The 26,225-nt window shown below is 38.9% G+C and overlaps 1 protein-coding gene across 7 annotated transcripts in view; it reads left to right on the top strand.

Annotated features, from left to right (window-relative positions):
- Positions 1-26,225, top strand: part of lrp1bb (low density lipoprotein receptor-related protein 1Bb) — a 247,304-nt gene that overhangs the window by 202,062 nt on the left and 19,017 nt on the right. For 6 of the 7 annotated variants that reach the window (XR_011244330.1, XM_069533046.1, XM_069533044.1 and 3 more), the window contains 24 exons: positions 2,353-2,475; positions 5,416-5,597; positions 5,814-6,013; positions 6,568-6,756; positions 6,898-7,046; positions 7,273-7,366; positions 7,641-7,757; positions 8,346-8,465; positions 9,299-9,418; positions 12,676-12,792; positions 13,875-13,981; positions 15,472-15,604; positions 17,131-17,237; positions 17,460-17,592; positions 17,995-18,117; positions 18,291-18,413; positions 20,153-20,296; positions 20,561-20,695; positions 21,562-21,681; positions 21,819-22,060; positions 22,388-22,611; positions 23,146-23,252; positions 24,875-24,991; positions 25,176-25,349. Coding sequence is in view for 6 of the 7 variants with exons in the window: in XM_069533046.1 (XP_069389147.1) it covers positions 2,353-2,475; positions 5,416-5,597; positions 5,814-6,013; positions 6,568-6,756; positions 6,898-7,046; positions 7,273-7,366; positions 7,641-7,757; positions 8,346-8,465; positions 9,299-9,418; positions 12,676-12,792; positions 13,875-13,981; positions 15,472-15,604; positions 17,131-17,237; positions 17,460-17,592; positions 17,995-18,117; positions 18,291-18,413; positions 20,153-20,296; positions 20,561-20,695; positions 21,562-21,681; positions 21,819-22,060; positions 22,388-22,611; positions 23,146-23,252; positions 24,875-24,991; positions 25,176-25,349 (3,400 nt within the window). In the remaining variant the exon portion in view is untranslated. The remainder of the gene's footprint in view (positions 1-2,352; positions 2,476-5,415; positions 5,598-5,813; positions 6,014-6,567; positions 6,757-6,897; positions 7,047-7,272; positions 7,367-7,640; positions 7,758-8,345; positions 8,466-9,298; positions 9,419-12,675; positions 12,793-13,874; positions 13,982-15,471; positions 15,605-17,130; positions 17,238-17,459; positions 17,593-17,994; positions 18,118-18,290; positions 18,414-20,152; positions 20,297-20,560; positions 20,696-21,561; positions 21,682-21,818; positions 22,061-22,387; positions 22,612-23,145; positions 23,253-24,874; positions 24,992-25,175; positions 25,350-26,225) is intronic. The other variant, XM_069533042.1, reaches the window with a different exon arrangement.

The raw sequence follows: 26,225 nt of genomic DNA, 5'->3' as shown, positions 1-26,225 counted from the left end.
TATTCCAGTCTTTTTATATTTTGACAAGTTTTCTCTTCATGATGTGGGGAGCACCTGATTCAGCTGCACGTTCCTGACCAATGCACAGACAACCCATTTTTCCTGAAAACCATGTATTACCTAAATGAAGGATAAATGTTCTCTGCATTAATAAACCATAAAACTGCACGTAAATGTGAGTGTACTCCTCAGTCACAAGCAAGTTATGTGATTAAACCTGACAATGGTGCACAAGCCTCCATAAAGCATGTGTAATGTATTGTCCTGTTTTAAATGAGATATCTAATGGCCGCCATGATTTCCCAGCCCCCCACCATATGGGCAGAGGAACATTGCCATTTTGACTGGCAGAGATCAAAATCACCCCATTGAGGACCCCATGGAAAAGCTATTTCAATCATTTCTAGGTCTCATCACAGCTGCTCTTGGCAATGCTTGAATCTGACTGGTGATTATCATAAATGCTCGGCTGTGATTTACTGTAAATCAACCGATGTATCCTACAGCCTCCTCTCACAGTCACATTAACCTCTTTACTAAATGTAAATCTGCTGTCTGTACCTCAGTTACCAGAAGCCACTACTCACTTCCGCCACTGCATTTCAGCAGCAACTGACCTCAAATCACCTCAACACTCCATTACCTTCCCTGTTCAGAGTATACGTCCATGACATTGCAGTTAGAATGAATTTGCCCTCCCACCACAAACACAAGTGACTCACAATATTGTATCACGCCAACATATTGTGTTTTAGAGCAGCTCTCTTTATGTTCTCCTACATAATACTACAAAGTTAGTGTAAATTGTTGTGGGTACTGAGAGCTGGTAGTAAAGTGTTTGTTCTAACCCTGACTGTTTGGAATGGACTTTTCTCTGGATGTGTGCTGATGCTCTTGAGCTACTACAGAATTATCCTTGTCATAAGTGAGTCCTCCTCAAATAATTCTACAATATACTATCACTTTTTATTGTTTGTGTTCTGAAGATGTGTGTAGAGGTCTATTTCAGATGTCTGATTAACAACTTTGAATTCAAATTGCTCAAGAGGAAGTGAATGAATGAATGTCGCTGCCATGATAAAGTTGAGGACACACTGGATCTCAGCGTCTGTCTGATATTGTGAAATAAGAATTATCAAAAATTATTAAATTGATTTAGTGAGACAGATATAGTTGCTGGTGAGCCAGTTTTTGGACGATGGCTGCCCGTTGCCAACCACTGCTGAAGGTTGTGGAAGGACACAGAGGAAGACACGTTCAACTTGGCCCGCACGCTATACCTTTTAAGCCCTGCCCCATTTGACTGCATAGAGATGTTTGCCTGTATTCAGATTTTATTAATGTATATTTGTGTCCTAATCGCACTAAATTCGACACTGCACCTCCTGGGATGCGTGCCGATCAGTTGAATTATTCTGGAGACATGTGTTCCACAGACAGAGATTTCTGAAAGTAGTGGATATAGTATAGTATTATATAATAATATTGTATGATTAGTAGTTATTGTGGAGTAGTAACTTGAGAATAAAGTTCTCTATAATCTGTCCTCTGAATCCTTTCGCAGTTGCTTAGTCTCTGGTTGGTTTGGGAGAATGAAGAGAAAACAAACAGCAGTTGTGGATTAAAGTGGGGCGCAGGTTTCATCTCTGCAGCTGATGTTTGTAGTGGGGAGCGGCTCCCCCAGGACACTTTGGCGCCTGTCTGTGAGGGTGTTGATGATCTGATGAAGATGTCTCATTTTGTCTGTCAGATTATCTGACACCCTCTCTCAGCACCCACCGTGTCAGACAGGGTGGGGGCACTTGTTTGGTGAGCGGCTCCGTCTGACTGACAGTGGGGTCCTGTGAGCATGACAGAGAAGCAAAGTAGCTCACTCCTCTGATTTGATAGGACCGCGACTCGCTTTTCACAGGTTCTTCAAATGCTTTGTATAGTGGGAAGCTGTGGGAAAACCATCTGAATCAATACTGCTTGTGGAGTAAATATCACAATTCACACAGACACTGTAGTCGAAGTTGAGCTTGTTGTCTATTTCTGCTGGTATTACCCACTGGTGGGTATTTCATATTAACTTAATTTGACCTCAATCATTAGTCTATCGGCACTGTGTGTGTTAAAATAAAAATGATTTATAAAAATAGTCATATAAATATGCATCATGGATAACTCTAAGCAGAAAATTCATATTAACATAACATTTAAGATTAGTGCTGTGCGGGCACACCTTTGTTGTCAATGAAAGGGCCCTTCATTTATTTTTAACCTCACAGTGAACTCAAGCACTAATCTAATTTTCTTTTCAACAAAAAATGATGTTCTTATATACTCAAGTTGTCTCTTTTGTATTTTCAGGGCCTCAACAACATCATCCACATAGACTTTGACTACAAGAAGGAATTCATTTATTGGGTGGACTCAACCAGGCCAAGCGGTCGAAAAATCAACAGAATGCGTCTCAACGGCAGTGACCTCAAGGTACCACAGGATTTAGTTTCTTTGTCTCTGTGCCATATGTTCTTGTGCCTTGGGCTAGTTTACTCAAGATTCATTGGCTTTTCTTTATCTCTGGCTCATGCTGAAAAATGTGCATGTTCCATCAATCTGCTGTCTTTTCTCTTACTTATTCATTTAAATCATCCAGTTTAACTTATTTTTCTACTTTTTTTTATTTGCAAGATCTGTCATTTGTGCGAGACCACGTAGCATGTTGCCTAAGTGGCTCATTATCACTGTTCAGGTGATGATGGGCACCCTCTAATCCTTTTAGAAGCCACAGAGTGGATATTTCTGTCGACAGCCAACGTCCTGTAAGCTTGACACTGATGAATTTGTGTAAGAGATAATGGGAATATCACCAATGGTTTTCAGATAAATACAATAGACATAATGATACAATGCTGCATAAAGAATTGTCTGGGCCATGGGATCAGAGCCAAGACAGTGGAGATATTGGGACTTCAGCTAAGCACCTGGAGGGTCTTCATCCTACATCTCATTAGCAGTGGTGTGTGGGGGCATTAAGATCATACAGCTCAATTACTTCCGCAGTCTCTGTTTCAGCCGATGCCGCAGTGAAGCAGGAGGACAAACTGTCCGAGACACCGATCGGGGAGCTCCTCACATCGGGTTAATTTAAAGAGTCACTCACACAAAGTGCTATTAGTATAGCATTGCCGTATTAGTCAGACAAGATTGGGGGAGCAGAGGGTAGTAATTCATTTGACCAGCACTGAGAGTAATTGAATACTGTGGTTTAGCTAACTAGGTACGATTTTAGATTTGGGGCTTTTATTTTCTTTGCTTACTTTATTCTTCTTCTGCACTGCATTTTGAAACTTGAAGTCCTATGCAGTTGCATTTTGCACTACACAATAACTGTGTCCCAATTCAGGGGCCTGGTCAGAGGACATGTACTGAGCAGCTTACAAAGAAGGTGGACTTCGTGTGCAGAAGAACTGAAAAAAGACAGGATGCTCTACGAAGGCTTTCTGTGATTGCGTCCCCATCTCGTCCCAACTTTACTGCTTAGCAAGAGAAAGGGAATTGGACACTAGAAGAAAGTTTTAATGCCCCTTCATTTGCACTGTTAGCTATTCGATTGAGTTAAAGCATGAAACCCAAGCATGGGATGTCTTTTCATTTGCTGGTGCCATTACCTCTTTGAAAACAGTTCATTGATTGGGTTGGGCCGGGACGGATCCACCCATTGGAGACTCCTCACCATTTCTCGCAGATAAAACAACACTTTTGTTAGAGGAAAAGCAGGAAAACATGTCCTGAGCATTTGCCTGGTAATTTGATTCACCTGCATCAACATAGATGTGTTTTGGATATTACAGGTTTGTCACTTTAGTAACTGCAAGCATTCATTATTTAATATCTCCACGATGTTATCACTATGACATCCATTGCAAAACCTTTTGTCGCGTCTGTTTACATTTTTGCATTGATAGCTGATCAAAAAACAAGGACTATGGCAATACTGATTTGTTTTATCCCATAGCAGCAGTTTACTGTCTTATGTAATTGGTTTTATCTTCAACATCCAAATGTAAATATGTGTCCATCTTTGGTGTGTAGCCATCATTGTGTAACTGTTGCTTCAGTGACAAAATATATTTATGTGGAAACACTCAAAAAGCACAAAAAACCACAACCACCACCTTTGAGGAGTCTTCTGAGGAACATTTCAGTTCTTTATTAGCTTGAATATAAATGTCTAAAAGAAAAAAAAGTGTCAGCCCAAGGTGAAACAACAACAAGACTGCAAAGATCTCTCATCCTAGCTCTCATAGACACTCTCTGAATAATGCAGTCTTTATTTTCTTGATGAGCCATATTCAAATGCTGACATTCGTGGCATTAACCTTCAGTTCTATGTGAAGCAATCTTTTTGATCAATACAATGAGATGCTATGGATAAAGTGAACCAGAGGGACTTTGTGTAATCAGGACTGGCTTCTTTTTCACCGGCTGACTTTGATCCAAATCACTGCTTCAGGAACAGCCCAGTCTTTTGGCAAGACTGTATATTTTCTCACAAATGCTGACAGAAAAGGACTCAAAGCACACCATGCCTCTTAATGACAGATTGCGTGAGTGCAGAGATTCTTTAAGTTATTCCTTTATTTTTTTATTTAGTGTGAAATACGTTTTTTTTTTAAAGGCATTTGCTTTATCTGCCAGCTGGCTCAATGATTGTTTACTTCGAACAACTGCTTTTGCAAATTCAAAGGCTAGACTATCTTGGGAATATTAGTTTGAGTTTCTACATAGATCCTAGTTTGTCCTTTAGAAAAAAAAGCCATCATACAGCAGTACCAATGATTTGTGCAGTCCATCTGTTATCTGTGAAATGGGACCTGCGTATATTGCAGATGTTATTGGCTTCTAAGGAAACTGTAATTTCCATTATGCACATACAATACATATATTTCACTGTAAATCTATGTCAATAAAAAAAACTGTTCCAGGTCATTTGATGCAGTTTTATATGTGTGACACATTTATTAGCTTTCATCACAGAGGAAATGCATGTCTAGCAATTGTCATGGCAACACAAGTATTCCTGATCTTAAACAAATCTGTGACACTCATCACAAGAATGTTCATTTCAGTGTGTGTTTGTAAAGAAAAAAACATTTGCACCTCAATTTCAATTCAATGCAGGAGATGCATCATGTGAACCAAGTCTATTGTTATATTGATTTATGTGGGACATAAAATGGTTTGTGAGTGACTGAGATTAAAATAAGTTGCTGCTGCCTGACAGAGGAAGACCTGTCCCTTGTTCGTGCGCTTTGTTTTTCCATGGTAATCCACTGAAACATTGGTTTGTTATATATTTTATTAACATAAATCAGTGAAATGGTTTGCAATGTTCAAAGCCTGGTTTTCTTCTCCCTGCCTCACTAGATAGTCCACAGAACTGCAGTGCCCAGTGCCTTGGCAGTGGATTGGATAGGAAAAAATCTATACTGGTGCGATGTGGAGAGGAAAACACTGGAAGTGTCCAAATCCAATGGGCTCTATCCAACTATCCTAATCAGCTCTAGCCTCAAGAACCCCACAGATCTCGCTCTGGATCCCCAGACAGGGTAAGCACATTATTATTACTCCAAAACATAACACCTGAGTCCAATGATTCCACAGCTTGAGGGAGAACAGGGATAGAGTTACTCTTTATTGGTGCCTAGCCTGAAATTTGTCTCTCATCTGAGGAATTAATCTTGTGACAGTACTGATTTTTATTCCCATCATGTTTGCCTGTTCTAGTACATGGCTCCTTAGAACTGTGCTATTCTTCTTCCCAGGTACGTATTCTGGGTGGACTGCTGTGAACCGCCTCACATTGGGCGTATTGGCATGGATGGCCGAGGGCAAACGGTTATCATTGACACAGAGATCTATAGCCCCACTGCTCTCACTATTGATTATACCAACAAAAGGCTTTACTGGGCGGATGACAACCACATCCTGTTTGCCAACATGGATGGAACCCAAAGACGCAAAGGTGAGACTTAAGTGTTGTATGTGCAAAGGAAGTGTTTGGTCCGCTTCTTTTTTTGCCAATAGAAGAATCATCACACCTCCTCACCTTCTTTCTCACAATTATGAAGCTCATGGGGCTTCAAGCCTAGCAGCCCAAACCTGGCTATTAAATTAAGTTTTTGAAGTTTTGAACGCAATAGGTATAGTTTGATTATATTGCGTTCCCACCAAATGGGAGGCAAAGGTTTTGTACGATGAAATTACAAAGTCAAGACACGAATAAACGCAAATACACTCTCCAGGCAGTGCAAGCAGCTTGAGTTGAAATATTTCAAATATTACTGCTGTTCATGACGTTGGAACATTGATGTATCGGTAAAACATATTAGATAACTGGTAAATATTATAAATGGATCTGTTGTCATTATGATTGATCAGAAGTTTAAAAGGATGTTGCTGAAAATCTCCAATGAAAAGTGTTCTTTAAGTGCCACTGTTACATCACAACACCTTGGTTGCTTAACTGCATAAAATGTCATGTATCAATGCCTGTGGCTCCTATTTGTCCATCTCCAGTGTCTTATGATCACATCCAAGGAGTAATGGCGCTGACTTTGTTTGAGGACTTTGTCTATTGGACGGATGGGAAGTCGAAATCACTACGTCGCGCTCACAAGACAACTGGCACTCAAGGGATGGAACTCCTCAATTCCTGGCAAGCCATCAAATCCATCAAGGTGTACCACTCCCTGCGCCAGCCTGAAGGTATGAAGTCCATCTGGTGCTCGTGTTCAGTCCATCCTCCCATGCAGAGCGGTGGTCACAGGCCTCCGATGTACTTTTAAGTAGGAAATGGTTCGTGTAATTCAGGTTGAACTCAGTCATGTCTTCCGTCCTTCTGTGCAGTGCCCAAGCACCAGTGTCAAATTGCAAATGGAGGATGCAGCCACCTGTGTCTTCTATCACCTGGTGGGGAACACAGATGTGCCTGTCCCACCAATTTTTACTTGGCTGCTGACAATAAGACCTGCCTCTCCAACTGCACCTCCAGTCAGGTTGGCAGCATTTCTCTAACTTCTTACATCTAAATGTACTCCGTCTCTGATCGGTATTACACCCTGAAGGCAAAAAGCTTTACTCTCCTACGTGTTCTACTTCTGATATGTAGGGTAGCTTCCAGGAAATGTTTGTGTATTGATTGATTTAGCTTTGAAAGATGTCGCAGCTTATACAGAGAGTTGAGAGTTATTCCTGCTCTTTTTTTTTCTGTGATACAAATAGTTTCGCTGTGGGACAGATGAGTGTATCCCTTTCTGGTGGAAGTGTGACACTGTTGATGACTGTGGGGACGGATCAGACGAACCTGCTGACTGCCGTGAGTGAAATTTTAATTTAAGCTGTTTTTCAAATATTAATAGATAGAGGTCAGCTCCTATTTTACTGAATTTATGGGGATATCACAATCAAATTGGAACTGATGGGACTTTTTTCTGTCTTTGCTGCATATTTATATTTAATCTTGTGACTTTTTTTCAAATTCAATATCATTTTGAACATCTTTTACACTACTCTGTGTCACAGTTTCTTGTCTCTTATTAATCTTTTGGGATTTATATACCGTTTCATTGGAATGATTTCCTTCGCGACAGCGGAATTCAAATGTCAGCCTGGGCGTTTTCAGTGCGGCACTGGACTTTGTGCTCTTCCTCCCTTCATCTGTGATGGAGAAAACGACTGTGGTGATAACTCAGATGAAGCTAACTGTGGTAAGAACAGAATACTTTAATTTTATATCTTTTATGGGTTTTTTAGCTGTCTCTGCATCTTGCTTTGTTTTGGAGATGAAATCTGAGTTTGTAAGGAAGGCACTGTTGAATTCTAAAATATTTATTTCATTAGTACTTAATCAATAGAAAACTATATCAATACATTATTCATCAATATAATTACCAAACATGTTCTTGCTCCTGCCTCCAAATTTAAGTTCATTTTAATGAATGAGAATGAGCTTTGCCTAAAACAATTATTGGACATTTTTATTGTTGGTTGAGATTTTACAAACCATTTAATCAGTGCCTTAAAAACACTTTGGTCCAGTAGATTAATATATAAGAATAATAATTAGTTGTCAAACAAAATTCACTATTGTTATATCTTTATATAATTAACTGTTTAACTGCAGGAATCCTACCAGACAGATTTTTTACTACAGTAAATATTAGATATGTATGTAGGAGTTTTCATAAACTGGCTATATACATGATAGTCATATGTAGTAATATAGATGCTTTGCTTTGTTTGGACTTGAAGCATTCTTATTGATCCGTCCTCCCACTGCCAATTTTCTCTTTCAGAAACATACATCTGTCTGTCGGGCCAGTTCAAGTGCACCAGGAAACAGAAGTGCATCCCTCTTAACCTTCGCTGCAACGGTCAGGATGACTGTGGCGATGGAGAGGATGAGACAGACTGCCGTAAGGCTCTGCGTCATCACTTTAAGTCTTCTTGTCTCCGAAATGTCTTTGATGAGCTTTTACCCTGGAAATCTTATGAATATATTCTACATTTGATCAGTCCGTCCCAACACTGCAGCCAAAGAACAGTCACTGTTTCGGGTTTTTTGATGTTTTTGTTTTAATGGTATATTATAACTGGTTGACATAAATTACCTTGATTGTGTCTTGTTGAATTGCTTAATTCATTTCTGTGCTTAGGCAGAATATGTGATGCCATTAACATGACATGCTCCTCATTAAGTATTCCAAAGGCAATCCTTGTTATAGCCGGGGCCTGTGAAAAGGGATTAGATATTGAATCACACAGGGACAAGAGCAGATTTTCTCTGCCATGATGTAACTCATCAGAATATCACACCCCATTCAAGTCTTTCAGACGGCCGCATTTGTCTTGCATGTGATTGCGAGAGGGACGAGAGTTTGGGGGAAGACAATGCAAGAAAGTCGGGAGGAAAAAAAAGAGACTTAAAAAAAACCTTTAATTAAAGTAAGGCTAATTACTTCACCCCTTCTTAGACTTCCAGCATGATTGGATGTGGTGTTGAACGTTCTTTTGTAATGAACACTACACTGAATTTTAAATGCTCTCTGAAACAATGTGAGGATTTATAACAATCAACTACAACCTTGCTATCACGTTCAAAAAGATATTACTTACCCATTGGTTGCTATGACATTGTTTTTTGTGTGCTGAAATGTTCAAGTTACTTCTACCAATCCAGATTTCCTCCTGTGTGGTGATGTAGCTTACATTCCTCTTTCCCACACAACACCTGTCTCTGTGCCTGCAGCTGACAGCACCTGCTCCCCAGACCAGTTCCAGTGCAAGGCCTCCATGCACTGCATCTCCAAACTCTGGGTTTGTGATGAGGACCCTGACTGTGCAGACGGGTCAGATGAGGCTAATTGCGGTGAGTTGTTGTAACCCACTTAACCATAAATCACACCACTCCACCTCTTTTTCCAGCTGAAGAGCGACTAAATTGATTTATTATGAATTCATTTGACACTTTCCTTGACTCTTCTCTTACCTAGTCCTTCTACTTGTTCTCACCATCTATCCTATTGTTCTGAGGGAGAATGCCATGAAGAACAGCTGTCCCTGGAATAAATAAGAGCTCAGCATTATGATCTCAATATGTCTGACATTTTCATTCTTAAACACAAACACAAGCAATTTTGAGTTTTTTCCCAATACTGTGAGATTTAGGTCAAAGTCATTATTTCTAGGGCAGGTAAACGACCTTGGGAAATGTTCCTCCCTCAACAGAAAGCCCCCTTCAGAGGATTAGAATATGACAAGGCCACAATGAATGCAAAGTCTTTCAAATGTAACCATGTTAGGATAAAGAGTAGGAACAACTTCACCTTCCTGTTTCAACAGACACAAGCTACATGAATCATTATTCCTTCTGAAGTTATCAGAGATTCAATTCTTTAATTACTAAAGATGATGCAAGCTGTAATCTGCTCTTTGGCTTTGTTATAAATGAGCTGTATTGTTTACTTTATTCATTTTAACATCCTTTATTGCTTTGACTTAATGCAAAAAGTGTTTGAAATTCTGGAACTAGCCCAACAGTCCAGGGCTCATCGACATGAGGACTGATTATCATTGCCCTTGTGAGAATGTACCCTTTTCACTAAGCTTTTAATTTGGCTGTTTTGGTTCGAAATGTAATGAATGATAATTTGGCATTCACCTTAAAACCTTTTGTCGATAATAGGCAATGGAGCAAAGTACTAAATCAAAATTTTGAATTGTTATCATGCAGACTTGAACTGCATTCAGTGTGAGGAAATGATACGTTTTCATAACCAGTGACTGGGTTCGAACTCAATGGTAAGGCGAGTCATTTCTTTCAGAAACTAGTATGTTTAATATAGAAATCCTCTTTACAACGAAAGCCAATAATAAAGAGAACATTTTGAAAATAGAAATAAAAAAAGCAGACATCTCTGGCCTCTGCATTGAATGAAATGATTCACTAGAGTATCTGCTGTCATTAATTAACCTACCTGGTGCATACCCGTTTAGTTAGTCTCAAAATTTGCAAGAGCAAAAACACACTCAAGAGGGAGCGCTCAACTCTGCAAGGATTGTCAGGCAGTGCACGTTTAGGTGATTTGGGCATTGCTTGTTTTTTCAGGATTACCAACCCAAGATTTAAATTACAATTTATTTACATGTAAATAAATTCATCTTGGAAAAATAACTCAGGAAAATGGTGATAGGGTGCAGATAAAAATATCATTAGTGAGGTTTGTACGAAAATCTGTTTGGTTTGGGTTCAAGATGGTTGAGCAGCCCAGTGCTTGTCACTCATCTTATTGAGACATCTGGTACCATGAAGCCATAAATCTGCTATTGGAAAAATAGAACCAGTGTGTTTTGTTTTTCAATGGTCTTTTTCTGAAATTCAGGGATTCAGTATTCACAAGGACGTGGAATGATAGTGGAAGGTTGTAGAATGAGACTGTGATGTGCTTGTGCATGTGAGGTGATCTGTGACAAATACATGCACAACACAGCTGCAGGAGACAAAACACCACCCACACACACCCTATAATATGTGTGTGTGTATATCCAGGGCCATGTCTCATTTCTTCATAAGTGTAACTCTGCTGTTTGTGTTATCTCCATACATGACAACATATCATTTTGAAATTAATAGAGCGTTCAGGCTTTAATGTTCGATGCCTCACATCTCTCACAAATTTTTGGTGTGTTTCATGTTGTGGTTTTGTTGTTGTGCAGCCGCTTTAATGTCTATTAACTCAACAAGACCCTGATGTAATATTAAGTCAATGTTAATCCTGCGTTGTGTCGTTTACTGATGTTTGACTTCCGCCCCTCAAACTCCATTATCTGTTATGTTTATCATTGTCGACCACTAATTCATCATCTGAAGTGTTCCCACCTCTTCAGAGCATGTGAGAGATGTTGTTGCTTTGTTGATATTTCACTTTGAATTACCACAGACTGTTAAAGGAAGTTTTGCTTGTTAGCACTGTATGGGGCTCTGACTAAGAAAAGAAATACTGCCTTCCTGTGTCACATCCCTCATATGGTGTAATTGACTGAGCTGGTACCTTTTGCTGCTGCTGCTTCTGCTGCTGCACTCAGCTCTCCGTCCTGATACTCTCCTCCTGCTGTTGTGTTGGAATGAGATCCAGGCAGAATCTGCCACCCTCCTCTTTTGACGCATCTCTTCCGTAACTGATAACAGCATTACCTTGGCCATTATCCCCGATGTTATCTGTGGAGAAATGACTTCTTAAATGGAAGCTCTCAGTTTGAGTTTGACAATCCATTCTGAGAAAGTACTGCTGGAACAAATGTGAGAGTTTCTGTTTTTGACAGAAAATATCTATTAATCCTTACTCTGGCCATCTCTGAACTTTTCAGATCAATATGCTCAACATTTTCAATTGGAAGTTTCACCTTGATCTGATTAGGATAAAGAACTGACTTTTTTTTTTTATATATATATCTATGATGTAGAGACGTGCAAAATGGTTGATACTAAGTCAAAATTACTAGGTGGTATTATGAGCCATGTTCAATCCATAAATGTAAATTTCATAATGAATGTGATATTAAAACCAGCATTAATGTGTTTAATCAAATAACCATTTTATAATTTCAAAATAAATGTATGTGTGCAGTATTTCTCCAAAAATATTGCACTTATAATTATATTAATAATTATCAAATGTATATAATATACAAACTAGCAACTCATTTTCTTTCTAGTTTAGTCTAGAGGAGATATAGAAATAGCAGTGCCTCTCTTTTCTTGGTAGTTGTTATCACTAACGGGAAGAAACACTCAGTTCGGGTTCGGTATGTGACAAAGCATTTGAATTGTTCCGTCTTTTCTTTAATTTTTCATGGATGTTTTCTTTATGAAAGTTCAATTTTGCCAACTTTCTGTCATAAATCCTGAGGTGTAGCGATGATTGGTAGCACAGTCAGGTATTTCATCTTAAGGCGTGTTAGCCTCTCGAGTACAAACTGTGTTTTGAACTCAGCGTCAGACTTGCTCAGTGAAACCCTGAGGAAACGATGATTACACATACAAAATGTGATAGCTAGCACACCATTAATATTCATGCTCTTTGAAGCCATTTTCATCTTCGTGTTTGTTTGCTCCTGATGAAAAAGATGAAAAGACCTGTGGACCACATGAATTCCGCTGCGAGAATAACAACTGCATCCCAGACCACTGGAGGTGTGACAGCCAGAATGACTGTGGAGACAACTCAGACGAGGAGAACTGCAGTGAGTACCCGGCTCCTTCACTTTCTGTCAGCTTGGTTTGTTCGCTCATATACACTGTTGACGCTCTACACATACTTAGTGAAGAGTTTGACTTCTCTGAAGACACCTGACTGCCCCTCCTTCCACCACAGCCACCCTAACACACACACACACACACACACACACACACACACACACACACCCTCTGAGATGTGAGCCAGGCCCAACTCTCTTTCAGGCATACTATCTGTGCTGTTTCTCTGAGAATAATGAGAGGCTTTTGAGCTCTCGATATCATCCCTCCTCTGTAATTTACCAGGCTCACATTCCCTTTTGTTTAGATATTCATCATCACCTTTAGAATAAAAAAAAATATTTACTCACAATATGACACCTCATTAAATTCCAGTTCTTTCGTGAATTTGACTGATTCCATGTGTGTGTAAATTGCTTGCCTGAACATCATGTGAGTCTGTGCATGTCCACTGTGTATTTTTGCTGAGTGGACATCATATGTGTGATTTATCAGATGCCTATTCCCCATACTTATTAATGTCACTTAAAAAGCAAATAAAAGCCAGTCAAGTGTTGGAAAGCGACGGATTAAGCAGGTGGACCAGCAGACAGGGGAGAGGCCACAAATCATATTTTGGTGCAATGCCTGCTGGGAGTCTCTGTCACAGTGCAGCTCTTAGTGCACGCCCCTGAGTTCGCTAATAGTCTATGATAACAAGGGGAGGGCCCAGACAGTGAATCTGATGCAGCTGTTTAGCTGCGTCCTAATATTGTCCTCAGGGACAGTCTGACTCTAAACGGCACACACAAGATTTTTTTTGGCTTCAGAGAGTTTGTTGCCCCTCCATTGTGAGAGCTGCAGTGAATGTATTTACATCCTGATTACATTTGCTGGGTTCTCCACTTCTAATGCAAAATGACTCTAATTAGCTAAAGCGATGGTTTTGCCAATGCATTAGCATGTGATTGTAAACACAGAACATTTGGCTCATAACTGTATCAGGGGGATGTCTGTTTATTGTTTGTGATGTTGGAAACAGATACAGTTTGGTCTGATATTTGTATCATGTGTGTTTCTCTCCACTCAGAGCCAGTCACCTGTAACCACAAGGACTTTGCCTGTGCTAACGGAGACTGCATCTCCTCCCGATTCCGCTGTGACGGGGACTACGACTGCCTGGATAATTCAGATGAGGCCAGTGTTTCAGATATTTTCAACGCTTACTTATTAAATCAAAAAGGAAGGTAAACCCACGAGAGCCCTGCTTACGAGGCGCAGTAAGACACTCTGTGGGACAAAATCATACCAGACATTCTTGTTTGTGTTAACTGAATTATTTTATAATCACGAGGTCAGTACTGGCTAATGTGAAAATGACAGATCACATTACACAAAATGTTATATTGTAGAAAACACACTGGCAATAGATGCTTAAAACTTACAAATTACAGTGCATCCAGTGTAATTGATCTCTTGGAAATGTCTGTTAGCATCTGAACCTGCCTCACAAACACAGATTAAATGCTTTTATGGGGAAAGGGAAATAATACTGGATGGGTATATTGCCTCTCACAATGAGAATAATCCCATTATAGCCGTAATTCATTGCACTGGTACAAATCTCCTCATTATGGTTGCTATGTTCCAAAACAAAGCTGGATAGAAAATATCACTGTAATGAGTTATTGTACCTTCAAATACACTGGTGTATGAAACACCTCGTATTCAATTTCTTTCAGAAATCCTAATCCTTCGCGCCTTTCAGAAAAACAAAAGCTGCTTGTTTTGTTCATAAATGTGCTTGAATATCATAATTTATAAAGCTTGAAATTGTAATTGTACTTTAATGTAATATGTGAAGAAATTCACCATCCAGTACTGCATGGTGTAAAGAGATTTTTTAAGGATTCATTCAAAAAAACTGCCCCATCATTGGTAATAATTCATTGCAGTGAATAATTCAAGGACAAAGCCATGTTATTATGACTCATTACTCTTGTTAATGTATTGCACTGTTCAACATTTGAAAAGCAATTTTTATATATAATCCCTCCCCATGCAAAGCAGTGTAACCCTAATTAACCCTTTGTTTAACCCTTTCCCCAGTAACAGCCACCTGGGTCAGCACAGTCAAATAGTTTCAGGGAAGAATAGAAAATAAAAAGTTCAGTCAGCATTATAATGCACAATGATTATTAAAATGTGTTATTGTCCATAACCATCGTGGGTCAGATTTGAGCTAATAGTTTCCGGAACAAGAAACTTTTCAAACCACAAAGATAAAATGTCCCCTTATTCATTCTGATTAATAACAGATACTTAGAATACTTGTGATGGGGAATAAAGCCAGTGTGAAAATGTCTTCTGAATTTTTATCAGTCATATCTCTTGGGTATGTGTCCTTGTTGACCTGCTGCTGAGCTGATTACTTTGATTGGTAAATACTCATTGATTAGACTAACTCAGACTTTTGATCCTCATATTAACTGTATTTGTTACTTTACATTTGGGAACAAGGACTGTGGATTTTGTCACTGACGACTTACAATAGGAACAGAAGGGATGACTATAGCAAGCGCAACCTGTTCCAGTGTTTAAATGTGCACCTGCATTAAAGAATGTTCACCGTCAAGATCTCAGACTGACACTTGATATATTAATGTTTTTGCTGTATTCTTTAACAGAAAGGCTGTGAGGAACACTGTGCAGATGACCAGTTTCGGTGTCATAACAACCTCTGCATCTCACTGAAGTGGCTGTGCGACGGCCAGGAAGACTGCAAGATGGGGGAAGATGAGAAAAACTGCCAGGGAACAGGTGCAAAGCAATATTTTCTCATTTACAAAGGACTTCTGAGCATATGAAGGCATAGATCATTGTCTGTCCCTGTGTTCTGAACCATGTGTTCTCTGCAACATGTACAGTGGCTTCAGAAAGTATTCAGATCCACTCACTTTGCCCACTTAACTGTGTTGTAGATTGCATTTAACTAGGTAACCCATGATGATAATGAAAACATATGTCTTACACTCTTGTCCTCATCTGTGCCTCGACACAATTTTACCACAGAGGTCCACAGAGGGTTTTTTTGGACTCGATTTTGTTTTTGTCCTGACGTGCAGTGTGACGTGTGGGACCTTGTTTACACATGTGCCTCTCTCAGCTGTGCCAAATCAATTCTGTTTTGCCACATGAGGACTCCAATCAACTTCTGGTAACATCTTAATGAGAATTTAATCAAAATTCAAGCAAACCTTGCTTTTCGTGGGCCTGAATATTGTTTTGTAAATGAAACCACTGTAAATATTGTCTTACTAACTCACTGTTTGCAGCTGCAGCTAGAAGCATTATGCTTTGAGGTCATTCCTGTGCCTGTTTCACATTTTTTATGCAATATACTAGAAAATGTTTTATGTGATTTTTTCCTATTCGGCACAAATGTATCCTTGGACTCATGGAACTCATTTTTGGACAATTCATATGCTTATAATGAAATAATTATCAAATCCGCTAAAATGATGAATTGATGACATTCATGTGTTCATTCACCAGAAACAGAAGGGCAGATTGTGACCATACTTCTTGTTTCCTGGTTTCTATTCTGTAAAAGTGAATTTCATAATCTTAGTTCAGTCAGTTCAGTTCATTTTTATTTTTCTGCTACGAGGTCATTCGCTTAGAATGCTACGGAGTGTGCTTCAGCAGATTCAGCATTTCCCTGTGTAAGGTCATTGTTATCCTACATAATGTAAAAGCCAAATGACAAATATAATAATGATCAATTTTCAAGACATTTACATTCATGAGAAGGTAATCTGTATAGCATGGACATAAATCCATTCTCATACATAGATAATCTCTGTGGAAATTGGTGCAGGAAGTTGTCAGCATGTTGACATTCTGGCTTAAAGATACTATCAGAAGAAATAGCATCACAATGTGGCTGATTATCAAAGGTTCCTGAATTCTCTCCATGTACAGCCATGCTAATTGTAGATATATCCTGCAATTCAATATGAGATAATGAGTGGAGGCGTAGAAATAGCCTGAGCTCTGCTGATTTGCTCTATTGAGTTCCACTTTTCATTACTGATCAAGTACTTTTCTTCAGCAGGAGCTACTACACTATGTGAACTCTTTAGCCTGAATGGACAACATAACTCAGTATTAAGGAGTGAGAAGTGCCAATAATATCTCTCTGAGAGTCTGATTTTCAGTCAGAATTCCCCCAACGTGGCGTCCACTTGTTCAGAGAGGAAGAAACTGAAAAGGTCTCACTTGAGTGACTTCCCAGGGAGAGAAGGTTGGGTTGTTACTGACTGATATACTTTCCCTTTCTGCAGTCATCCCCTCATGTTCCGTGAACGAGTATGTGTGTGCCAGCGGAGGATGTGTTTCAGCCAGCCTGCGGTGTGATGGACATGACAACTGTCTGGATGGCTCAGATGAGGTCAGTGTACCTTCACATGATTCAAAGGAGCAACCAAAGACAAAAAATGTCCCTTTTAAGTAGAGCAGTTCCACTGTGAACCGCACTTCAATGGCAAGGTTCTCGCTGTCCGATAGTGTAATGTATAAAAATGAGGATGAGAAATGTGTTCTTTTTTTTTTAATGCAGCTGACAGTGCTGGACATCAGTGGTTTTGACGGTTGACGGTGTTGTTGTTGACAGATTGGCTGTGTGAAGGAGTGCAGAGAAGATGAGTTTCTGTGTCTGAATCGTGCTCACTGTATCCCTCGACGCTGGCGCTGCGATGACGTGTTGGACTGCATGGACCACAGCGATGAGGAAAACTGCAGCCAAGGTCATTTAAAGAATTATTGATGTTTTGATACTTGAAAGTAAAAAAAAACATATAATTCTCACAGTGATCCCAAAACTTTACACTGCAAATATCATTGCAGAACAATGAAGCCATTTCAGACCATTCAATATCAACAGAGAATAGTATATGACGGAGAAGTAGAGAGCACATCTGGCACATATGAGAATGAGGGATTTGAAATGAGATAAAGGACAGAAATAGATGCCTATTTTGCTTTTGTGAAGCTTAATGGTGCAGGGCTGTGTGGATCATTATGTAAAAATCTGTCTTCTAATCTTGTCGCAGTCAGGTTGTGAGTCATATCCCCTTCAGTATGGAATGCACTCCTCTACCTGAGTAACAGTGCTCACAAGTCTCATGGACTTATCTGTGTACTTGCAGGGGCCTTCTTCTGCCGGGCTGATGAATTCATTTGCAACAACACCTTATGCAAACTCCACACATGGGTGTGTGACGGCAAGGATGATTGCGGAGATAATTCTGATGAAGACACAGACATGTGTGGTGGGTTGTTGATGTACTCTCTCAAGGTTATTTCTTGTGATGACAATTAATGCATGTTTTAGAAGCCACTCTGTTTCCCAGGAGATTTCACTGTCTTGTCATACATGATTTTGTGCAGCTTGCTCTTTTTGAAGATGCATCCATTAGCTCTTTTTGTACATTTTCATCCACAGCCAAACTCCCCTGTCCACCCACAAGGCCATTCCGCTGCAGAAATGATCACGTGTGTCTGCGCACAGACCAAATTTGCAACAAAGTGGATGACTGTGGCGACAATTCGGATGAAGAAGAGTGTGGTGAGCAAAGAATCAGCTAATACATTTCTCATATTATATCTGCATTATTAGTGAATTGTCATATTGAAGCAAATCAAATTTAGGGTGAGTTTATTAAAAAGAGTGGAGAAGTCCAGTTCTATTATTTGATAAACATGTTCCACTGATTTGCTCTTTGATCCACAGAGCTGCACATAGTGTTTCATAATAACACACTCATCTTCCCAGTCTGACACTTGACCAGTGTTAGCAGACATGAAATGGGATAACAAAACTTAGCATAGAATCCAAAGTGTAAATTAAAAATGAGTGGTCCACAACCTTTTAAAGCTCGAAATTACAAGTTACTTTGTTTTCCTTCAATCTGCGACACATTTGGGTTTTGAGTTGAACTATTAGCTGTGTGTGCTTGCTTGCATTTGTGCGGTGCATGTGGTCCAGGTATGTTGTGGGGACCGAATCTGTTTACACAGTCACATTATGGGGACTTGTCGTCTGACAAAAAGCGTATTTACTTAACGTAAATTATGAAATTATCAGGGCAAGACTTTGTTTAAGGTGTGTGTGTGTATGTGTGTGTGTGTGTGTGTGTGTGTGTGTGTGTACAGATATCTTAGTGAGGAACATTTTGAGCCTACAACTCACAGAGTGGGAACATTTTTGCGAAGCGAGGACAACTCCTCGCTTCCTGACCCACTTTGAATGGGCTGTTCCAGGGTTAAGACTTGGTTTTAGGGGTTAGGGTTAGATTTAGGATAAGGTAAGGGTCAGGCATTTCATTTTGATTGTTAAGGTTAGGGTAAGGAGCTGGGGAATGCATTATTTTAATGAGTGTCCTCACTAAGATAGATGCACAAACGGGTGTGTCAAAATGTCTCTCTATTGTCATTGATATGCTCGAGGTGCAGTCGCCCTGAGAGCTGAAAGCACTGCAGCAAACATATGCAAATAGATCAAACACAAGCAAGAATATTAAGAAAACAATCAGCTGACAACAAATGTGCCATAAATACACACAACACACCCAAATAAAACACACTGGCAAAGACATTTTCTGGATTTGCATCTGTTGCCTTAAATCGCAGTGTATTGATCTCTCTGGGCCACCGCTCCAAAGTCATATAGTGTCCTGACATGTTCCCTCATCACAAGTCTACTGTGAACGATCACACAGCAGACAGGAAAGAAAGGGACAAATCACTTCTCTCATCTTTCACTCGTTCATTCCCCTGTCCTCTATTCATCTCACTCTCTTATTCCATTAATACGCCCATCCATCTCATACCTCACTCCATTACTTCCACCCATTGTATGCCTCTTCCCACCATCCATCTCTTCAGTCTCACCTTAATCCCATTGTTCCCTTCATCTGCCTCTCCATCACTTTGTTCCTTTCCTTCTCTCGCTCTGTTGTGCCGGCCGCTGATGTCAAACACCCGTTCTTCTTTGGAATACTTAGGGAGAAAATATTAATTTAAGAAAATTAAGTACCTAAAACAAAACATGCACTTTGCATTAACATTGTTGTCGGGTAGATAATTAGCAAACAACTGTTTTTGTAATAGTTTACATCATTTATAACGGCGAGAAAAGGTTTTGTTTACGAAATTCAGTGAATTAAAAGTAATAAGATGTTTAAATAATTCCTAATAGGCTCTGTCCGCACTAGTGCACAGTAGACCACTGCAGCATATTTGCATCGTACATCATGAGCTGAGATATGAGTTCTTGTTCTTTTTAACTGACACTGTTTATTGAAGCAGAGGTGGTGGCCGGAAGACCTCGTCCCTGTGGGAAGACGGAGTTCACCTGCAGCAATCGACGCTGCATCCCAATCCAGCTGCAGTGCGACCTTTTCAGCGACTGCGGCGATGGCGGCTCAGACGAGCAGGACTGCAAGGCCTGTGAGTGCAGCACCCGATGACTTTAAGCGACAGATCAAAGAAGTATTCAGAAGAGATGAGAAGTAACGCATGTTGCTGTGAAGTGAAGGTCCTTATTTAAGACCTGATGTTTCATTATTGATGGTAATATATGTATGGCCATGTGTGTGGTGTAAGATGATGATGATGGTGCCGGTTTGGCTTTTGCACATGAAAAGAAAAGCACAGCGGGTGTTTAGGTTGCAGTGGACTGGCGTGTATTCAAAGTCCTGTCTTTATTTGTAGATTCCAGTGGTGATGTATGTGGAAAGAAAACAAATCCATGTGGAGAAGATGCAATTTGCAACCAGACATATGCAAATGCTGTATGTCAGTGCAAACCCGGCTTCAAAAGGAACCAAAAGACAGGCCAATGTGAAGGTAACATATGATCATTTTCTCTTTTTGCCTGATGCTGAGAGTTAATGTTTCGGACATTTCTAGTGAAATGAATGAAATTTAAGATAGAGTATAGCGATTTGTATTGGCTTGGAAGCATGTGATAGATTTTCTGTGAATAAAATGTCATTAGAAATTCTGTAACCTGTTAAAGTATTAGTAACAGGCTGCAAACAGATAAGATAAATAAATTATTGTTGATCAGGAATTATTTAATTTCCACAAATAATGTGATTTGTTTTTTCAGTTGTGTCGAATCAGATCAAAATATGTCAAATTAAAGCGTCTAGTCTCACAGCGGTCAACTGTTTGTCTCTGATGATGATACAGCGATTTAAAGATTAAACCAAAAGTAATGAGAACATTTAAATGATGTTCAACTGGTTACAAAAATGTAAAATTTGAGGATATTGTAGAATTGTATTAATCTGATGATTAGTGTTAAAGATTAGCATGTAGGTCAGGAAATGCTTTCAATCCTTCTGTCTACTTACACTGAAGAATATGATGAAGAACATTGACTGCAGTACGTTATCGTCTAAGGAGAGGCAGCTTTTGATTGTTGAGTCAACCCTGTGACCTGGTTCTTGTTTCCCAGATTTTTTTCACTTACTTATTGCCTCTTTCTGCAAACATATAATTTTCTCTTCACGAATGGGTCATGGAGAGAATTGAAATAAGTGTTACACTGTTGCTTGGGCATATCACATCAGCATTATGGCCTTGAGCTTTATCACTTATTATCTCTGTGTTTCAATCATATCTGAAAATATAAATAAGTAGTAAGAGATGTTTCTGAAGCAGAGTTTTCTGTGGAAAATCTAATTTTTTTTTCTCCTTTTTTTCAGAGATAAATGAATGTCTGCAGTTTGACACATGTCCTCATTACTGCACAAACACCAAAGGATCTTTTAAGTGTATGTGTGACCGCAATTATAAGGAAATCAATGGCAACTGCATAGCAAAAGGTATGATCTCAAAGTTGAATGTCATAAAATATATTTATACGTGCATAAACTGTTATACTGTGTCCTCAAACTGTTGTCTAATATCCAAATCACCCAATTTTCCCCTGTTTTCTTTTTTCTAACTATGAATAATTCAGGACCAGAAGATCGAGTGCTCTACATAGCAAATGACACTGAAATCCGAAGTTTTGTGTATCCATTTAACCAGAGCCATGGACACAAACTGCTCACTCACATTGAGGACAATGCCCGCATTATTGGAATGGACACACTCTTTCACCACCAAAAGTTTATCTGGGCTACCCAGTTTAACCCTGGTGGGATTTTTTACAAAGAGACTCTAGAGAGGAGTCAAACAAAAACAAATGTCAGAAACATTGTAAGTATATTTGATCTATATCACATTGTAGAAATGTGTGGTAGCATTGTTATAAAATATCTTTATTGTGTTGTATTAGGGTTATTGTATTGTTATGTGTCATAATAATTAATTCATTAATATATACATTAAGCTAAAATGTCACATGTGCTCATTTGCTAATGTTGTAAGTGTATGACAGGGTGATAAAAGTTATAAACCCTCAATGTTAAATTGTTTAATATTGTTCCATTGCCTTTCACTGTCTTTCATGAGCCACAACTTAAAGTGAATCTTTGCACAAAAGTTAAATAGAGCTCCTGACATTGTGGCTGTTATCGGTTGCAGTGTTCAGACTTCCGTCGCCCAAGAGATATTTCTGCTGACTGGATCACGGGCAACATTTATTGGACTGATCACTCTCGAATGCACTGGTTCAGCTATTACACAGCCCATTGGACTAAATTACGATATTCCATAAATGTGGGCCAGCTTAAGGGACCAAATTGCACCCGCTTGATTACTGACATAGCGGGAGAGCCATACGCCATTGCTGTCAACCCCGCCAAAGGGTAAGTAGTGTTCTATTTTCAAGCCATTCTCTTTTGCTGCCGACAATTTTTAACACACACACTCTGCAGACAGGTGTGCGATCATTAGAAAAGCTCTGATAACATATTCACTGCATCATATTAATAACATTACACTTTACTGTCCATGGAGATACCGCAGCTATGAGATGCTAAATTAATTATTAAACCTTTTTTCAGTTCATGTTTTACTGTGACTCAATTTCCAGCTTCTGTTAAGAGACAGTGTAAAATGTAATCAATGTAGGCCAATCATTGCTAAATACAAAATAATAAAAAATGTAAGTTTGATTAATGACTTGACTATAGTGGAAGTAGCCTAATCACAAAAATCTATACCCAAACACCAAATGTGTTATCGAAATCCGACTCTATACATGTTATATAGATGCATTTATTTATTTATAGGCTGTATACTATAGATACAGTACAAGGTCCTGTTGTACACTGTAATATCTATAATATTTTAAGAGGATGGTTTAAGGGACTTATGGTATTTGTTTTTGTCTACTTCAGGATGATGTACTGGAGCGTTATAGGCGATCACTCTCATATCGAAGAGTCAGCCATGGACGGCTCTTTACGGAGAGTGCTCTTAGAGAAAAATCTCAGGAGACCCACTGGTAAGCATTTCAATTATATCCTATTAATTACTTACATTGTGTAATATGTCTTTCCTGTTGTAATGTAGATACCTTGATCAATACATGTTAATGTTGAATGCATTTCCTTTCTCATAAAACATGCATGTTTACAGAACTGGGACATGCTCACAAAACCTTTGCTCTATAGTGATACTGGTCATCAGAAACTCCAAATTTTGACATCCATATATGTATGTACATGTTTGACCACCTTTTCTTTTTTAACTTTTAAATAAGGATCCCCTCTGTTACAAAAAAAAAAATGTCTGCAGCACAGGCACCTTCTGAAGTCAGTTCAATGATCATAAAGGATAGTGCACATAATTACTTGGCTGAAAGAAATTGGAGTCTTGGAGCGATGAACCAATGATAAGAGTAACACCAGCATATTTGAACATGAGAAATGTCGGGGACATTTTTCAGTCTTTCTTTCGCTAGAGTGTCATTGCTTTACCATTAAACTTAAAAAATAGGAAAAAAGGATTCACAATATCTTTGCATCACATTTTGAAATTCTTCATCTGAACATAAAACAGTATCATATGTCTCAAGTCCATAGAAATTCATAAGAACAGACATTGGATCCTAGTCAAGGATGTCATTCCATCACGACCACAGAAGAGAAAGTAATAAATGGTTACCTCCATAACATTCATGATAACTACATACAATCATCTGCAAATCACAGTGCTGCATGGTATACATGAGGAATAATATGATCACCCCCACCATATGACGTGTGACTCATACACTACTGCACATCTGAGGTGGAAATATATATCTTTAAAGATGCCACATATAAACTGTATATGATGCGTGTTGTACAGTCAGAGTACTCATTCTATCCAACAATTTATGTAGCTCTAATGCAGAGGCTTCATTATGGTATCTGAAGAGAAAAGGTCCTTTCTCACCAAGAAATACTTTACACTTGGAATGTGTTGGTGTGTCTATAGGGAGACACTTAGTGGTGATCTACTTTTGAAGAGCTGCTTTGGCCTCCTTTAATTCAAAGGATCCATGCTCTGTCTTGGTCTCAGAAAGAGAAATTCATCATTGATGAAAAAGCACAAAGTTATTTAAAATGCTGCCGCCAGGTGCTTTATCAACTAGTCGCACTTTTGGGGGGAAGTAAAAGTGAGTCACCGCTTTGAAATTATAATGAAAGTGTTCCTAAACTCCTCCATCAGAAGTGCAGTGCACAACAAGATACAAGATATAACTTTTATCTGCTCTGGTATTCTGGCATGAACAGAATTTAAATATTCAACAGAAGATCTAAACAAAAGAAAAAGGTGTCTTCACCTCATGTTGAACCATCATGACATTAAAGGAATAGTTCACCGAAAAAAGAAACTTCACTCATTATCTACTCATGACTATGTCGATGGAGGGGTGGGTAAAGTGTTTGTGTCCACAAAACCCTTCTGGAGTCTCAGGGGTAAACAGTGTTGCAGCCGAATTCAATACAATTGAAGTGAATGGTGAGTCATAATTTTTTCGGTGAACTATCCCTTTAAGGCTTTCTCTATTGAGAGATTCCACGATGATCCCTGTGTCATAGTTCTGGTAAATAAGCTCTTTCCATTGTTCTCCCACAGGGCTGGCCATTGATTATTTCAACCAGCGTTTATACTGGGCTGATCCGGAGCTCTCACATATAGGGAGCATGAGATTGGATGGCTCAGACCCTCTGGTGACAATCAGTGACAGACACGGTAACTGCTCGACAAAACCCAGCTTTCTTCTATTGAACACATACTATTAGTTCTTCTCAACTTTTACTTATTAAGTTATTGCAACAATGTCCTCTTTCAAAAAATTTGCATTAAAATGAATTTGCCCACATACATGCTCATCGTTCTCCTATCTAACACTTTCTTTTCTCTGCTGGTTCCACAGGAATCTCCCAACCATACAGAATCGATCTATTTGAAGACTACATCTATGGAACTGGAATTAAACATGAGGTGTTCAAGATCCACAAGTACGGCAAACAATCTGTGGAATTTCTCAATCTGGGGGTGGAGAAGCCCACAAATATTTTAATCTCCCATCGTTACAAACAGCAAGATGGTAAGTTGTTTTCTTTTTTATTGAAAGTATTAAGTATTCATCCTATCTGGGTATATCTTCTTTAAAAGAATAACAGTGAGGAATTATATTGATAAACATGACTGTTTAATTATATTTTATTCTTTCAAATGTTAGTTTGATAGTTTTTATCATCACTAAAATATAAATATTACATTTACATGTTCACTTTATTTCAGAGTTCATTTCTCATTGCCTTTGGCATTATCGTCATGATCAAAGAAGAAATAAAAAATTGGTATTTTTATAAAAATTGCCATGGACTTTATTTGCACTCTACCTTCATATAGTATTTATCTAGAAATTAAACCAAGCAAGCAATGAAGGCAATGCATACATGCAGCAGTAGACATTTGATATCGGTAATTAACCACACAGTAGATCCACCTAGAGAGCGACCACAGATACTGTACTGAATACAGCTCCTTCACCTTCAAAAGAACAAGTAATCACAATGGTTGAATTGTCATTGAGGAAAAGTGGAGGCTATATTACACGATTCTGTATAAAGAGTCTTTCACCTTTCCTCCTGTGTACATAGCACCATGATAAAATAAACATGCCCAAGGTTCAAGTGTAGAGGGTTTGTTAATGGTATGCAGTCATAACACCTGCTGGAACTCAAGAGTTCTGAAAAGGTTTCATTGACTGAATGGATTTGTGTATTTCTTTGTGGAAAGCCACATATTGCTTAATTTGAATTATATATAATTGTTTTTGAATGCAGTAGAAAATAAAGAATAAGGTGGCCTTTTCCTCACTGTGAAAGATTGAATATGTTTAGTTTTTCCATTTGGTTTTCTTTACGTTGACACACCTGAGCTTTAAATATACATAATAATTCAATTCATATGTGGC

The sequence above is a fragment of the Paralichthys olivaceus genome, chromosome 10 (assembly GCF_024713975.1).
Source record: "Paralichthys olivaceus isolate ysfri-2021 chromosome 10, ASM2471397v2, whole genome shotgun sequence".
In the NCBI taxonomy this organism is placed as follows: domain Eukaryota; kingdom Metazoa; phylum Chordata; class Actinopteri; order Pleuronectiformes; family Paralichthyidae; genus Paralichthys; species Paralichthys olivaceus.
The sequence above is the reverse complement of the archived record's forward strand: the minus strand, read 5'-3'. Positions and strand labels throughout refer to the sequence as shown.